This window comes from Triticum dicoccoides, chromosome 3B, assembly GCF_002162155.2.
Source record: "Triticum dicoccoides isolate Atlit2015 ecotype Zavitan chromosome 3B, WEW_v2.0, whole genome shotgun sequence".
Classification (NCBI taxonomy): domain Eukaryota; kingdom Viridiplantae; phylum Streptophyta; class Magnoliopsida; order Poales; family Poaceae; genus Triticum; species Triticum dicoccoides.
Genome location: NC_041385.1, coordinates 797153055 through 797170282, shown reverse-complemented (window position 1 = coordinate 797170282; position 17228 = coordinate 797153055). Strand labels below are relative to the sequence as shown.

The 17228-nt window shown below is 49.5% G+C and overlaps 1 protein-coding gene across 1 annotated transcript in view; it reads right to left on the bottom strand.

The window, feature by feature from the left end:
- The window catches only part of LOC119280076 (premnaspirodiene oxygenase-like), a 20308-nt gene extending 8642 nt beyond the window's left edge, over positions 1-11666 (bottom strand). The window contains exon 1 of the mRNA XM_037561063.1: positions 10932-11666. Within this exon, the coding sequence (XP_037416960.1) occupies positions 10932-11666 (735 nt within the window). The remainder of the gene's footprint in view (positions 1-10931) is intronic.
- Between the last annotated feature and the right edge of the window lie 5562 nt (positions 11667-17228).

The window sequence follows — 17228 nt, the reverse complement described above, 5'->3', positions numbered from 1 at the left end:
TGAAAACCCTACCGAGTGGAGAGCAAACCTCCCACTCAGGGGCTTAGCTGCAGTCCAGTACTCGCCTAAGTATTTAAAAAACCTACCGAGTGGAGAGCAGACCTCCCACTCGGGGGCTTAGTTGCAGCCCAGTGCTCGCCTAAGTTTGAAAAATCCTACCGAGTGGAGAGCAAACCTCCCACTTGGGGGCTTCGCTGCAGCCCAGTGCTCGCCTAAGTATCTGAAAACCCTACCGAGTGGAGAGCAAACCTCCCACTCGGGGGCTTAGCTGCAGCCCAGAGCTCGCCTAAGTTTGAAAGATCCTACCGAGTGGAGAACAAATCACCCACTCGGGGGCTTAGCCATGGTCCAGTACTCATCTAAGTATGAAATCCATTTCGATTCACAAGGACGACGAGGTGCAGGTCGACAGCCACCCTCACCTTCCGAGCTTCGCCACAAATACAATGTGCGCTTCGCAAGGACGACGAGGTGCAGGACGACTGATACCTTCTCCCTCTGAGCTGCGCCACAAATACAATGTGCGCTATGTCCCGACCCGCAAGGATGCAGGTCGACTGCAACCTGTACTCCAACCTGCAAGAGTACGTCACCAGCACTAAAATATATACCGAGTGAAGAGCTGTGTTCACTCAAAAGCAGATGCAAACATATTCAACGGCAAAAGCAAGTCCAGATAACATTCTACGGATCCAGAAGTGCTCAGGCATCGAGCCTGTTAAAGTTTATCGGTTACAAAAACCACTCAGCATTCCGAGGCAAATTTAAGGCATCAAGCATAGAAGTTTTTTACTCCTCTGGTGGAGGACTGGAAGGCGCGACAAACTCGTCCAGGTCGATTCCATCTGCTATCCGAGTGGCAGCAGCAATGAAGGTCTCCATGAAAGATCGGAAGTCATGCTTCTTGGTATTGGCCACCTTGAGAGACGCCAGCTTGTCCTCTCGCGCATCCTTGCAGTGAACACGGACCAGAGACAGAGCAACATTTGCACCACACCTGGCAGAAGACTTCTTCCATTCTTGCACTCGACTTGGAACTTTGTTTAGTCGAGTCATCAGAGACTCGAGGTCATTCTGAAGTGTTTCCCCCGGCCAGAGTGCTGTGTCGATGCGCGGCGTTGCAACCTTCAGCCTAGCAAGATAGTCGACCACAGCAGCAACACGAGACTCCAGTCGGAGCACGTTCATGGCAGCTTCATCCTTCACAGGATAGTTGATGGGATGCAAGCCTGTCTCCACTCGACTAGTCTCCTCTTCAATGTTTTGGCAGAATTCTGTAAACACAACCCAAGGATAAGCTAGCAGTCCTACAGTAAGTCAATGATTACAAGTCAGTTGGATATAAGGAGTTACCTTCGAGCCTGAGGAATAACTTCTTGGCGAGCCCTCCCAGATAAGCCTCTAAGTCATTCTTCTTTCCCACCAGTTCGCTAGCCTTGTCACTCAGGGCTATCTTGTCATTCTTCAGTCGACCGACCTCCTTGTTGGCCGCGTCGATAGCAGCTTTCATATTGGTATTCTCCTCCTCAAGTTTGCTAATTGAAGCCAACTTTTCTTCTGCGAGTTTCGTCTTGTCCGAAGCCGCTTTCTGTGCCTTGGCGAGGTCAAGGTCCTACTTCTTCAGAGCATCCTTCAGTTTATATGCAAAACGACAGTGAGATCAGACTCAGGAATGGACAAAAATAAGGGCAGTCGTCAAGGTTCTCACCAAACATACCTTTTGTCTCCTCCTTCGCCTTCGTGAAGTCCTCCTGGACAAGCTTCAGATCAAGTTCGAGCTGCATATGCTTGTTCTCCAACTCAGTATAACGAGCCACAAGCTCACAAGATTTCTGCGAAAGATCAGTCGACAGACATCAAAAATAGATCACTTCCGAGTGACTAAGAGGAAAAATCATACCATTTCTAAGACTGCAGCCGAATCAAAATATTCAACAGTAGTCTCGGGGACTAGACCCAGTGGGTGCACTCAGCGTGCCCTCACTGGTTCTACCGACTCCGATCGATCAGTCGACCGAAAGAGACAGAAAGTTATGATCCTAAACCATAGCTAACTGCCAGCAGTCAGCCATGGTGTCGTCAAAAAAAATGTTCTTCAGACCATAGTTGACTGCCAGCAGTCGACCATGGTCTCGGGGACTACACCCAGTGGGTGCACTCAGCATGCCCCACTGGTTCCATGATTCCATTCGACCAGACCGAGTGGAAAAAGTAAAGTGAGGAAGTTCAAAGTATAAAGACTACAGTCGACTGCCAGCAGTCCACCATAGTCTCGGGACTACACCCAGTGGGTGCACTCAGCGTGCCCCCACCAATCCAAAAATTAAATCGATGCACCCAGTGGGTGTACAGATACTAAGATCTTCAGAAAGAAAAGTTTACAGGTACCATATCCTAACAGAACAAGCGGTCATCAACTAACCTGTACATTGCTCTGAAGGGCCAAGCTTGCATCATAAGCTGCTTGGCTGGCGTCTCGGATCGCCTTCACCTGCTCCATCATGACCCCCACCTGGCGTATAGCTTCCTTGGCAGCACCTGCTTGGTCCTCTGGGACGTGGTGTGTGGAGAAGAGGGAAGGCGGATCAGCACTCGACGACGAAGGGCGGGCACTCGACAGCGGCACCGCAAAGGACACGGTAGCCCGAGTGACATTGCGTCCCTCCGGAACCAGCGTCTCAGGTGCTGATACAACCTGAGCAGTCTTGCCGGCAGACGTTTTCCTATTCCTCCTTTGCCTCAGCGGCTCCTCATCGTCATCATCGGGGAGATCAATGACATGAGATGGGGCTACAAGAAAGATTCAAAGTTAAAAATGAAGATCCAATCGACTTAAAGCGAAACCACAGAGATCATACCAAGGTTGGAGGTAGCAGCATCTTCCATTTCATGGTCCTCGTTCCTGGCTGAGGTGTCGGAGGTAGTAGCATTGCAGATCCCAGAAATCAGTCGGTTAGCTGACGAGTCGACCAAGGGTTTACTCATGCCAAACAAGAAAACACAAGTTCTACTATTACCCGGAAATAGTGGGAATCGCCATCCTCATCTTCGGCAGGGCCTTCGTCCGCTTTGACGACATCGCTCGGGGTTGCTTCGACGCTTTCTCAGTCGGCGCCGGAGAGGTCGTCCGAGGGCGTCTAGTCGACTGCCCAGTAGGCGCAGTCGCTTTACGACGCTCGACTGCAGGGTCATGGGCAAGCTTGGATCGCCTTTCAGTACGGGGAGGCTTGACTTCCTCCTCTTCTTCCTCCTCCTCTTCCTCACCAGAGCCGACATCTTCTTCATCCTCCTCGCCATCGGATTCCCACTCCTCCTGACTTTCACTCCCGCTCCCTTCCTCCTCCTCGGTCTGTTCTTGCTCCCCGTTGGGCATCGAGTACATCAGTAGTGACCTGGAGGACAACAAACAAGACAAAAGTCAGTCGACTGAATGGCAGCAAAACGGAATGAAGGAAACATGATCACGGTCGAAGATACCTTGTCTGGTTCGTATGACTGGTCGAGTGGCGGGATCCTCCTGGCTCCACGGGGGTTATCTTTGTTACCTATGATGACAGTCATCCACCTCTCTGGTGTGGCATCGTCGACCTCCTCCGGGTGGACCCGAGTGGTGTCTTCAGTACCAGAGTACATCCACATTGGATGGCCTCGATATTGAAGTGGTTGAATGCGCCGTCGAAGGAAAACCTCCAGAAGATCCATGCCAGTCACCCCGTTACGGATGAGCTAGACTACACTCTCTACCAACACGTTAACCTGAGCCTTCTCCTCTGGGACCACCTTCAGAGAGGACGGCTTGTTCACTCGGTCCATGGAGAAAGGAGGGAGTCCAGTCGACTGCCCTGGCGTCGGCTGGTCTTGGCAGTAGAACCAGGTCGACTGCAACCCTCGGACTGACTCGGGAAGGATCATGGATGGAAAAGCACTTTTACTCCTCATTTGAACCCCAAGACCCCCACACATCTGGATTACTTGGGTTTTCTCGTCACTTGGATTATCCTTTTTCACCGTCTGAGAGCGACGGGTGAAAATGTGTTTGAGAAGGCCCCAATGCGGCCGACAACCCAAGAAGTTCTCACACAAGGACACGAAAGCGGCGAGATAAACGATAGAGTTGGGTGTGAAGTGGTGGAGTTGTGCCTCAAAGAAGTTCAGAAATCCTCCTAAGAAAGGGTTGGGCGGCAAAGAAAATCCGCGGTCAACATGGGTGGCCAAGAGGACGCACTTAGCCTCCTGGGGCTGCGGCTGCCACTCCTTCCCCGGGAGCCTCGCTGATCCATGAGGGATCAGTCCTTCATTGGCCAGGTCGTCAAGGTCCTTCTGGCGGATCGTCGAGCGGATCCAGTCGCCCTGGATCCAGCCCTGCGGCAGGCCAGCCCTTGACGAGGATCCGCCCCGACTGGTCGCCCTTCCCTTCGCCTTCGCCGTCGCCTTCTTCGCCCACTCCAAAGCCGTCGTCTTCTCCTTCACCATCATCGCCGGCGAAGCGCGCAAGGAGCAGTAGTGCGGGGGTGGAGGCGAGCGCAGCGGGCGAGTTTGAGGAAGAGGGAGAGGGGAATGAGGACACACTGTTCAAAAAAACCCGTCCGACGCCTTATATGGGGTTGCTTCCGAGTGACTGACTGGTAGGCCCGGACGATCCTATCAAATCCCGCAACAGTCGCGCGCGCGATACGTGGCAAAAAAGGTGGTGCAAAGATTGAGGCGTCCCTGCCTTATCCCATTCGAGTACCGCGGCTTCCTCCGCCTCACGCGCTTCCTGAAATTTAGATCCCGCTAAATCTGCGAATAGCAGAGCAACTTGTCAGATTGAAGATTTCCTCCGATCCGTCGCTCGGAGATCTCCAAGTATAGAAAAGTCACTCGACCAATATAAAGAATGGATCAAGGCGACTGAAAAGGAAGTTGGTGCCGTCACCTAAGGTCATTGGTCCAAAACAAGACATACTCATAGCACAAAAAGATGGGTCGGAAGAATTCTCAACTCCTTCCTCACTCAAACCTCGATCCATTCGGGGGCTAATGATGAAGCCATGTACCTAGGGTAGGGTCATGGACCTGTCCAAAGTACCCTTCCCAAGGACATCTCTAGAAGAAACTACCTTTCAGTTGACCTGGAAGGATTCCACTTGACGGACTCGAAGACACTCGACCATGAAGCCACTCACTCGACCGCCAGAAGATCTAGAGTCACTCTGCATCCAAACGGTTTGTTATTAAGTAGTCTTTATGGTCATGATAGCACTTTATGTAGGGCGTTACCAGTAATGCCAGGCTTTAATGTACTTTAAACCCTGCATAACTGAGGGCCGGAGGGGTTTGGCAGACTCTATATAAGCCACCCCCCTCCTCAGTGTAAAGGGTTCGCACCCTTGTTACTCATACGCATATAATCCAGTCGACCGCCTCCGGGCTCCGAGATGTAGGGCTGTTACTTCCTCCGAGAAGGGCCTGAACTCGTAAATCCCTTGCGTATGCAACTACTACATAGCTAGGAACTTGCCTCTCCATACCTACCTTCTTTCTACTGTCAGACTTAGAACCACGACAGTCCCCTCCAGCAATGTAATGCCCTAGTCAAATTCATTGGTTTCTCCACCTGTTCCTGTTGTTGCACCTGGCAACCACATATGATCTAAACTGGCCCGAAGACCAACAATTGTCTTTCCTTCACATTTTGTCCTTGCTCGTGCACACCTTGGAACAATTTCCCAGCGGGCCACCCATCCTCAAATTGCTTCAAGACAAGCACGCTTAACTTTTAGGTTCACTTTTAGGTTCATTCCAGATGGGCTCCTTGCATATGAGTATTCTACCATTCCTACTAAGACAGAATGTTACAAGCATCACCGGATCAGCCTATGCATAACCATCAAATTTTACCAATAGCTTCATACAAACTTTCCCAAAGCTCATCGTCGAGATATCATGATTCCTATGTGTGTCGTGTGCACCTTCTCCCCTCGCACCTGCCCTTTTCTGTGGGGGCATCTCCTGCTCGGAGCAACCGCTGACCGCCTCCTCGGCATCGCACCGCTTCATGGCAATGCCATCCTTCGTTGCAGTGTCACACGTTCTTCATTGCAGCAACCCACAGAAGCCATTACAATAGTCATTCGGTCTCGCAACACTATTACAGCTCTAGTTTGTAGCTCTCTCGTCCCACTGTCACAGATGCGGTACCTATGGACAAAGCCCATCTTAGAGCTCCGTTGTTGCTGTGTTGCAACAAGGAAATCACTGCTTGTAGCTCCGCCATCCCTGGTCGAAGAACCCCCCATTGGTGATTGCAGGTCCGACATCCATGGTCGAAACACTGTCAACGACATTTGCAGCTCCTTCATCGACGGTTGTAGCCCCACCATAAACTGTCGCAGCTCCTCTGTCCACATATGCCCGACTGACAATGGCTACAGCTTCCCGCATCGTGATTCCTGCCAGTGGCGGAACCAGAGGTTGTGCCGGGTGTGCCGTGGCACACCCAGAAAATCAGGGATTATATATATATATTTATAAAATTTGGCTGTTGACTATTGAGCCCAGGCCCACCTCATCTTATCGGGCTCCACTATGAGCGAGCGAGAGAGAGGCACAGACGCACAACCGCTTCTCGCTCGGCCGCCGCCGCCGCTCCCCGCCTCCGCCCAGTCGCTCCCCGCTCGCGCTCGGCCACCGCCGCTGGGCTCTCGCGCGTGGCGGCCGCCGCTGGAGCTCCTTCAGTCGTGGCCATCGACCGTCGCGCCTCCCCTGCCGAGGCGTCGTCGAGCCGACCCGGACCAGACGGCCGCCGCCGCTCCGGTCTCCGGAGGATCTGCTCCCGCCTCCTGACGCTCTCCTCTCCTCTAGTCCTTCCCGCTCCACTGCTCCCCGCCCCGGTTGTGGCCTCGTGGGTGAGTTTTGACGGCAGCCTCCCGTACAGCTCTGAACATATGCTTAATTTTTGTCTGAACCACAAGCATAGTGCGCTCATTTTTTTCTGAACAACAAGCATAGTGCGCTCGGCGGCCTCCCCTACAGTTCTCTCAAATTGAATCTTGCATATATAGCAAACTGATGCTTGATTGCTTCTGCTCTGAACATATGCTTGCTGAAAATCTTATATAGCAAACTGATGCTTGCTTCTTCTCTGAACATATGCTTGCTGAAAATCATATGTTTGCAAACTGATGTATTTCGGATGCTGCTTTGAAACATATGCTTGTTATTGCTCTGAATCGTATGCTTACAAACTGATGTAGCAAACCGATGCTTTTCTGAAACAAATGTATGTTTGAAAACTGGGACATGTGCCATTTTTTGTTCTGTTGTCTTGCTGTCTTGCTGTCTTGCTAACATTATGTTCTAATTGTAGAGCTGAAGATGAAGAGGAATGGTGACATTAAGTCTTTTTTCCGGAATTATGAGGCAAAAGCAAGAAAGGTTGCAGCCGAAGAGCAACCTGAACCTGATATTGATCCACCTCCAGTCCATTCGGATGCAGAGATTGGCATTGATATTGATCCACCTCCAGTCTATTCCGATGCAGAGATTGACATTGATATTGATGATGAAGCGCCACGGCAACCATCACCCCAACATCCACATGCAAGGTCCTATAATATTCAAAGGCTTCCACCTAATCCAGGGGAAAGGATTCCTATTTCAGATTATGATGTTAATGATCAAGACGAAGTTCGGAGATGGTACATTGCAAAGAATGCAGTCCAACCATATGCACACAACTTTGAAGTCAAGAAAATGTATGGTAAAAATCGACACTTCAACTTTGTTTGGTTTGAGAACTACAAATGGCTAGAATATAGTGTCAAATATGAGGCTGCATTTTGCTTTGTGTGTTATTTGTTCAAAGGCAAATCGAATGGGGGGCCTAAGGGTGATGCCTTTGTTAAAGGTGGTCGGAAAAATTGGTATAAGCCTGATGCATTAGACAAACATGAGGGTGGTACTAACAGCATTCACAACAAAGCTCAAGAGAAGTACAATTCATTTGTGGCACTCCAACCATCAATTGATAACATTATGGTGAGAGTGGATAAAGAGGATTTGCGTATGTACAAGGCTAGGCTGACTTATTCACTTAGATGCTTGAGGTTTCTTTTGAACCAAGGATTGGCATTTCGTGGACATGATGAGAGTGAAGAATCTAGCAATAGGGGGAACTTTGTTGAACTTCTTAAGTGGCTTTCGGAAAATGATGAAGAAGTTAATAAACTTGTTTTGAATAATGCTCCTGGGAATTGCATCTTGACTAGTCCAAAGATACAAAATCAAATAATTGAATGTTGTGCGGTGCAAACAACAAAAAGAATTATTGAAGATATTGGTGATGACCACTATGCAATCCTAGCTGATGAGTCTTGTGATGCATCTCATAAAGAACAACTTGCTCTCTGCATACGATTTGTTGACAAATCGGGAAGAGGATGTGAGAGGTTCCTTGGAGTTGTTCGTGTTGCCAATACAACTTCATTGTCACTTAAGGATGCAATTCAAACTTTGCTTAAAGATCATCATTTGACTCCTAGTCAAATGCGTGGGCAAGGATATGATGGGGCAAGCAACATGAAAGGGGAGATTAATGGGTTGAAAACACTGATCATGAATGAGTCACCCTCTGCCTATTACATCCATTGTTTTGCACATCAACTTCAGTTGGTTCTTATAGCCGTGGCTAAGGAAAATGAACCATGTTTGTGGTTCTTTGATCATGTTTCTTACTTGCTCAATATTGTTGGAGTTTCTTGTAAGCGCCATGACATGCTTCGAGATGTTAGAGCTCAAAAGGTTTTGGAAGCACTTGAAATGGGTGAGATTGAAAGTGGAAGTGGGCTAAATCAAGAGATGGGACTAGCTAGACCCGGCGATACTCGTTGGGGTTCTCATTTTAAAACCATTATGCACATTGTTAGCATGTATTCCACAATCCTTGAAGTACTTGATGCTATTGGAAAAGATCCTTCACAAAAACGTGAGTGGACAAGAATACGTGGAGTTGCTCAAGCCATTGAATCATTTGACTTTGTTTTCAATCTTCACTTGATGCTTGTTATTCTTGGCTATACAAATGAGTTGTCCAAATCTTTGCAAAAGAGAGATCAAGATATTGTTAATGCAATGGCACTTGTTAGTTTGGCAAAGAGTAGAATGCAACACTTGAGGTCTCATGGTTGGGAAGAATTTCTTGCAAAGCTAACCTTATTTTGCAACAAACATGACATTCAAGTTCCTTTGTGGGAGGATACTTATGAGCATCATGGAAGATCACGTCGGTATTATGAAGTACAAACAAATGATGATCGTTATAGAAGAGAGGTATATCTTGGTGTCATTGATCAAACCATTCAAGAGCTTGACAATCGGTTTGATGAGGTTAATACGGAGTTGCTTATTTGCATGTCGGCTTTGAATCCAATCAACTCATTTGCTTCTTATGATGCACTCAAGGTAATGAGACTTGCTGGACATATCAAGCACAGATTTGATAAGGCTAGAATTTCAACTTACTACTTTCATTGATGATATGAGACAAGATGATAGGTTTAGAAATGCAAGTAATATTGGTGAGCTCTCTATTATGCTTGTTGCAACAAAGAAGCATGTTCTTTATGATTTGGTCTACTTACTCATCAAATTGATATTGATTTTACCGGTGGCGACGGCGAGTGTTGAAAGAGTATTTTCAGCTATGAATCTAGTGAAAAGTAAGTTGAGGACTACTATGAGTGATGATCGCTTGAATGATTGCTTGGTGACATTTATTGAACGAGATGTGTTCATGAAAGTAAGCGAAGATGACATAGTTGATGCTTTCATGGCAATGCAAAAACGTAGAGTTACCTAGTGATGTAATTTTCTACTTGTGCTTCTTTTGTGTAAGACTATTCGTATTGTAATTTCGCATATTTGAGATATATTTTGTGAACTAAATTGTTGTGAAATTTGAATTGAGCTATTCATTATATTATTTTGCCATATTTTGTCTGACACTTGGATTAGTTGAATTGAGCTATTCATGTTATTATTTTGCCATATTTTGTCTGACACTTGGATTCCTGCATCACCCCATGTTGGTTGTAGCATCAAGACGCCCACGTCGCAGTTTTACCCCCGTCGTCGCAGCTTCCCGGATCACGGGTTCCAGCATCAGCCCCTGCTAGTTGTAGCAGATTGCAACTCCAACTTGAGGCTTGTTGCCCCGCCAATGACGCGGTCAGAACTCCCTGTGCTTGAGCTCGCAGCCTCGCCAGCGATGTCCCATTGCACATAGCATGCCCCCATCGTCATCATCTCCGGACGACCTTGGCATATGGAGGAAGGCGAGAGGGTGGATGGCACGCGGCCATGGTGCGTCGAGTTGGTGCTCCTAAATGGGCTCGTAGCAGCGGTCATGGCCGTGGGCTTTGCAGCGTGGCCAGGGCATTGCGGCGCCGTGTGGGGCGCTCAACAATCGTGTAGCGGCCACAAGGCCAGAGCTAAAGGAGGTGGGAGCATCACTTTGAGACGGGTGAGGTAAGAGAGAGAGAGATGGGAAAGATTCCACGTGGCGAACAAGCGGCTCGGGAGGGAGATGGGTGAGATAAGGTTGGGAAGGGCAGCACATGGGTCCCACTAGGGCGCGTGTGCCCTTGTTGGAGGCGGACGATTTCTTTTACCTGATCGGTCAGCCGATTCTAATCCCTTCCCTTATGTTTTGCGTGTGTATATAAAAGAAAATCAATGTATGTGCTGGTCGGCTGTGGCCTGTGTTTGTGTGCAGCAGAGGCCGCGTGTAAACTTGTTTGCTTATATATTACTTTTTTTTGGGATTTGCTCATATCATTCTGATGCCAGGTCGTAGTCACTAAAATAATCGTTTATATTACCAAATACGTAAAATACATACGTGGCCTATATGAGGATGCATGTGCGTGGTGTGGTGGTGGTTGACTTACGAATAGGACGGAGCCGATATTTTCGTCAGTGAGAGTCATACCGCCATCCCTCCGTAACAGCAGCAGAGTGGTGAGGATGTCCCCCCTGCGATCAGGACCGGCATCGGCTTCCTCGCTCTCCATCGCCATCGTGTGGTAACGGATCAAGGCGTCCATTATAGACCGGAACCTCTCGTGCACCTCCTGTGTCGCCCTCTGTGACCCGCCGCCGAGCGCCTCTTCCGTCGGGAATAGGTCGCTCGGGTCGAGCCCCGACATCACATCCAACACCTCATGCAGCTCCTCGAGATACGCCTCCAGCTGAGGGCACCTGTGTCCGACGGAGGACCTCATGAAGAAAACAGACTTCCAACGAGGATAGTCCCCGAAGACGATTTTCATGAAGATGTCCTTCATCATGGCCTTCGCCCTATCACGGACGTCCACAAGCACCGGCCCACAATACGACATGGTGAAGGAGATGCTCGCCGCGAGGCACGCCGCCTCCTCGTCCAGAAAGGGGCGGAATGACCGGATGTGCCCCGGGCTGAGCAGCTCAGCCAAGGAGAAGTTCTCGCCGCCGGGCTGGCTGGCGAATACGGCCTCGCCGGGGGCCTTCATGACCTCCTTTGCCGCCTCCGGGGAGGAGAGCACGAGCGTCGGGACGTGGCCGAGGCGGAGGAGCATGACGGGGCTGTACCACTGGGTGAGCCTGTGCATGGCCTGGCGCGGCTGGTCGCTGAGCTGGGAGCGCATGTTGCCGATCACCAGCAGCGTCCATGGGCTGGGCGACAGCTTCTTGCGTCCGAGCTTGAGCTTGACAATGTTAGACTATATTTACATGTGTATATTGTAACGTTGTATACCACCTCATTATATATATATGTGATAGGCCACCCCTAGAGGGTTGTGCCGGTTCCCCCAAAGCCTATTGTCTTACATGGTATCACGCTAGGTTACGTCCGCTTCCGCCTAAAAACCCTAAACCGCCGCCGCCGCCGCCGCCGCCGCCGCCGCGCCCACCGTCGTCGTCGCCCGACTGCTATGACGTCCGCCGCTGCGTCCGGCTCCACCGCCACCGGTTTTCTGCCGGCCTCCCTCGCGGCACTTCTCTCGAGGCCGCTGGATGCCGCCTCCCTTCAGGCGCCGATCGGGACACGGAGCGTCGGCTCCCTCTTCGCGCTCCCGCCGGCTGCTACTTCGCCCGGGCAGGCGCTTGTGGCCCACACCGCCGCCGCCCCGTCAACCGCGGCTGTCGCGCCCTCGGCCACTGCGCCGCTGGTGGCGGAGGACGTCGCGCTGGCAGGCTTCGCGGCGTCAACCGCGGCCATCGCGCCCTCTGTCACCGCGCCGGCTGCCCCTCTGACTGTCTCCACGGTGGTCTCACCTCAGCCAGTCTCCTCGATGGGATCGCAGCCGCCGCCGCCGTTTCACTTCGGCCATCTCATCACCATCAAGTTGTCGTCGGACAATTACATCTTCTGGCGCGCGCAGGTTCTTCCGCTTCTTGGGAGTCACTATCTGCTTGGCTATGTCGACGGCTCTCTCCCTTGCCCTCCTGCGCTGGTTGACAACGTGCACGGTCCGGTCTATAATCTGGCTCACCGTGTCTGGACAGGGCAGGATCAGGCGAACCTCTCCTCCATCCAGGGGTCGCTCTCTCCGGCCGTTGCTGGGCTTGTTGTCTTCGCCCAGACGTCCCACGAGGCATGGACTATTCTTGAGCGCTCGTTTGCGGCACAGTCGCAGGCTCGTGTATCTGGGCTCCGTCGCCAACTTGGGGAGTGTCAGAAGCTTGACTCCACCGCCACTGAGTTCTACAACAAAGTCAAGAGTCTCGCCGACACGCTGGCCTCCATTGGACAGCCCCTCACCGACTCCGAGTTCAACTCGTTTATTGTCAATGGTCTTGATGAGGAGTATGACGCCCTAGTCGAGATCATCAATGAGAGGGGCAACTCCACGCTCATGCCAGCACACGAGGTCTTTTCACGCCTCCTGCTTACTGAGCAACGAGTCGAGACGCGCCGATCCAGGGGCAACGGCGCCCTCTCGGCAAACGCCGCCACCAAGGGTGGTCGCTCCTCTGCTTCATCCAGGGCTCCTTCGGGGCAGTCACCACCACCCGCCTCGGCCCCTCCTCCTACTGCGATGCTACCAGGGGCTGGCGGTCCACGTGTGTGCCAGCTTTGTGGTCGCGATGGGCACTGGGCCTCGAAGTGTCACAAGCGCTTCCAGCGGGGTTTTCTTGGTCTCGGCAATGACGGGAAGGATACACGCAACTTTGCTCATCAGGTCGCCATGGCTGATCGTCCGCCGCCGCAAAAGCCACAGGGACACACTCAGTCCTACTCCATTGATCCCCACTGGTACATGGACTCTGGGGCGACAGAGCACTGCAGCGAGCTGGGATGCTTAAGTGCAAACCGACGACTACACCCATGTCTACCACTGATAAGCTCAATGCTGTTGATGGTGTGCTTCTTTCTTCTTCTGATGCGATAAAGTACAGGAGTATTGTTGGTGGGCTCCAGTACTTGACGATCACGCGACCAGACATTTCCTCTGCTGTTAACCGAGTCTGCCAGTATCTGCAGTCACCCCGTGACACTCATTGGTCTGCTGTTAAGCGGATTTTGCGCTATATTCGTTTCACGGTGGCTCATGGTTTGCATATTCGGCCGTCTGACTCTGGTTGTCTTTCAGCATATTCTGATGCAGACTGGGCTGGCAATCCGGATGACAGGCGATCCACGGGGGGTTATGCTGTCTTCTTTGGCTCTAACCTGATTGCCTGGAGTGCTCGGAAACAGGCTACTGTCTCGCGTAGCAGTACTGAGGCTGAGTATAAGGCTGTGGCCAATGCCACATCAGAGATCATCTGGGTACAGTCCTTGCTTCAGGAGTTAAGTATACCCCAATCACAGCCTCCTGTTCTTTGGTGTGATAACATCGATGCTACATACCTTTCTGCAAATCCGGTATTCCATGCCCGAACGAAACACATTGAAGTTGACTATCACTTTGTGCGTGAACGTGTCTCTCAGAAGCAACTACAGATCAAGTTTATTTCTTCCAAGGATCAACTTGCTGACATCTTCACCAAGCCATTGCCTTTGCCACAGTTTGAGACTTGCAGGCGCAATCTTACCCTTCTAGATTCATTAGAAAGTGGCTAAGATTGAGAGAGGGTGTTAGACTATATTTACATGTGTATATTGTAACGTTGTATACCACCTCATTATATATATATATGTGATAGGCCACCCCTAGAGGGTTGTGCCGGTTCCCCCAAAGCCTATTGTCTTACAGACAAGTATGGTCACCACAAGAGCGCAGAGGGAAGTGTAGCATGCAAGATGGATGGGAGTGGTTTCTGCCATAGGAGGTAGCTCGATCGATTCTACCGTTGACAAGTAAACATGCCAAGAGTTCATGGTGTACAAGCAATGGTACTAATCTATATGAAAGGGACGACCGTGGCGGTGGCTGGCATTGTTAATGAGCTTAATTTAAGATTATTATTTGTATATTGGTTGACTTGCTACACGCTTTTGACAGTTGGCTATTCAAGAACTAGCCCATGTCTGGAAGGAGATTCAATTTGTTGCATCATTTTTTACACCTGTTCAAGAACTAGCTCACCTCTCCAAGAGCCACATGCCCACATGGCCAGAGGAAAAGAGGAAAGGGATTCCGCTCCCAATATTTTCTAAAAATATTACCATGTGAATAATCATTTTGGAAACTTAATTTGACAGAAACTTCTGTCCGCGACCAATTGAACTAAAACGAACTGCAAAAAATATGTAATAAATTTTTTTTTGGAAAGAAAGAAACGATGGTCATTTTACGCGTACGTAGAGCCTTGGTCGAGCCCGTACGTGCTGCTTAGTTTGTATACTTATTGTATATGGGTATTTGTATATGTGCGTTTCGTTTCCACATGCACCGTACCCAGGCCTGACCGTACCGTGGTGGTGGGTGTGTCCTTTTCGGTCTACCACGTGCACGTTTTCGATGAAAAATGTCCCATCGTATAAGAGGAGCACCACCATAGGTGGCATCGCCCCCATCATTTCCCTCCAAATCGCCTCCCTCTCCACATCGTCTCCCTGACGCCGACACCGACTCGCTCACCCCCACCGCCTCCCTCTATTCGGCCGCTTTTTTTTGGCCTGCGACGGAGGACGCTCGTGGCGTTGCCGCCGCTGCGGCCAGAGATCTGCTGGAGAAGAAGGGCGTGGAGACCGCGCGAGATGTCGTGCATGAACTTCCCTGCATCCACAGCGGTGCGGGAGATGCTGCAACCGCGGTGGCTGGATCGGTCGCTGTTGCGGCGGATCTGGAGGAGGAGCTGGCGGGCTCCGACTTGGCCGTGCCGGAGCTGGAGGTGAAGGCGTCGAGCGGCGCAGTGCATGCAGGTGCCCAGTCTGGCGGCGACAATGTGGTCGTCACACAACTAAGGAAAACTCTAGCAGTATTGTGGGGTTTTTGCCTTGCAATAGCGTGGGCCCGCGCTACTGGTAGGGCACTATAGCTAACTTTTAGCAGTAGCGCAGATCTGACCAACGCTAGTGCTAACGCAGTTATCAGTAGCGTGTGCTGTACACGCGCTACTGCTAATACTAGCAGCGTGCTCTCTAGCCCCGTGCTACTACTATTCCTCTCTATTTCATTTCTTTGGTTTTACACTGTATTTATACACCATTATAAAAGTTTTAATACAATAGCAATTTAGAGATTGTTATATCATTATTCATAATAACAACTCATCATCATCATAGTCATAACCAACACTAGCTAATTGTTCATAGCACATGATGAGTACTTGCTATGACCTGCTACTCTCTCTAAGGTAAAATAGCATAAAACTGGATAACCCCTAATTCTCCATTATATAGAATAGAGACCCACTTGTCTCCAATTTGTGGGTTGTGCACCATATTGCCTCCATGTGGTTCCCTGCGATCAATCATAATTTTTCTCCATCCTTCGATTGTGATATCTTCATCTCTTTGAGAAATTGTGTACGTGCTGCGGTGTACCATAGGAAGACTAGTCTGTAAGTTAATAATATCCATGTCATTTTTATATGCATCAGATGAGGCACACAATCATTCGGGGGTTTCTGTAGAAGAACATAATAATAACATAGTTAGCAATGTAGTTCAGCTAAAGAAGAGTGTATGCAAAAGATGTACTTGTGACATAATAGTAAAAAATCTTACCATGCTATTTCCATAGATGTTACCGTAGTTCAACACGTGGACTAGTGCCACGTTGCTACTTGTGAGTTGCGTTGAGATTTTGTCGAGGAGGAGAGGATGATGCAGTACAATAGAGATAACTATTTCCCTTAGTTAAGAACCAAGGTTATTATCAATCAAGTAGGAGAACCATGCAAAACCTCGTGAACAGCACCTACACATGAAAGAGAAAATACTCGCACCAATACGATCGAGGGGGTTGTCAATCCCCTTGGCGATTACTCGCAAGGATCAAATATGATAGTGATAGATAGATAAACAAAAAGACAAAAAATAAAAGAACGGTAAATAAATTAAGCAAGGTGTTTGTGGATTTATTATATGATAAATGTAGGCCTGGGGCCATAGTTTTCACTAGAGAATTCTCTCTCGAACAAAAGCATACTGTGTGTAAACAAATTACTGTTGGGCAATTGATAGAAAAGTGCATAGTTATGACGATATTCAAGGCAATGATCATGTATATATGCATCACTTCTGAAACAAGTAGACTGACTCTTGTTTGCATCTACTACTATTACTCCACCTTCGACTGCTATTCAGCATGCATCTAAGGTATTCTATTAATAGAAATAAATTAACGCCTTCAGCAAGATGACATGATGTAGACAAAGTGAACCCAATCAATAAAAATAAACCCCATCTTTTTATCCATAATGCCAATGATACAGATACGTCTCATGTCTCTTTCTGTCACTGGAATTGAGCACGATCGAACCCATCACAAAGCACCTCTCCCATTGGAAGATAAATCAAAAATTCTGACCACTCATCCACACATCGGTTCCTGGAAGTAATGCTCTGGCCTGAATTTCACCATGAGGCTCTCTCGCCCGGCCTTAAATTCTCTCACGTACCACTCATGCAATTTGTACATTTGCGTTGATAGATGCGGGACCTCCTCAGGACTGACCATAGGGTTCTAGGGGAAAATTTTCCATACAAATTCAGTTTGCACGGGGAGTTCTTCGGTGCCTAGGATTTGCTCAACAGTGAAACCACATTCTTTAGCAAAAGCGTTGACGTCAGTTACCGACTGATCGGTACT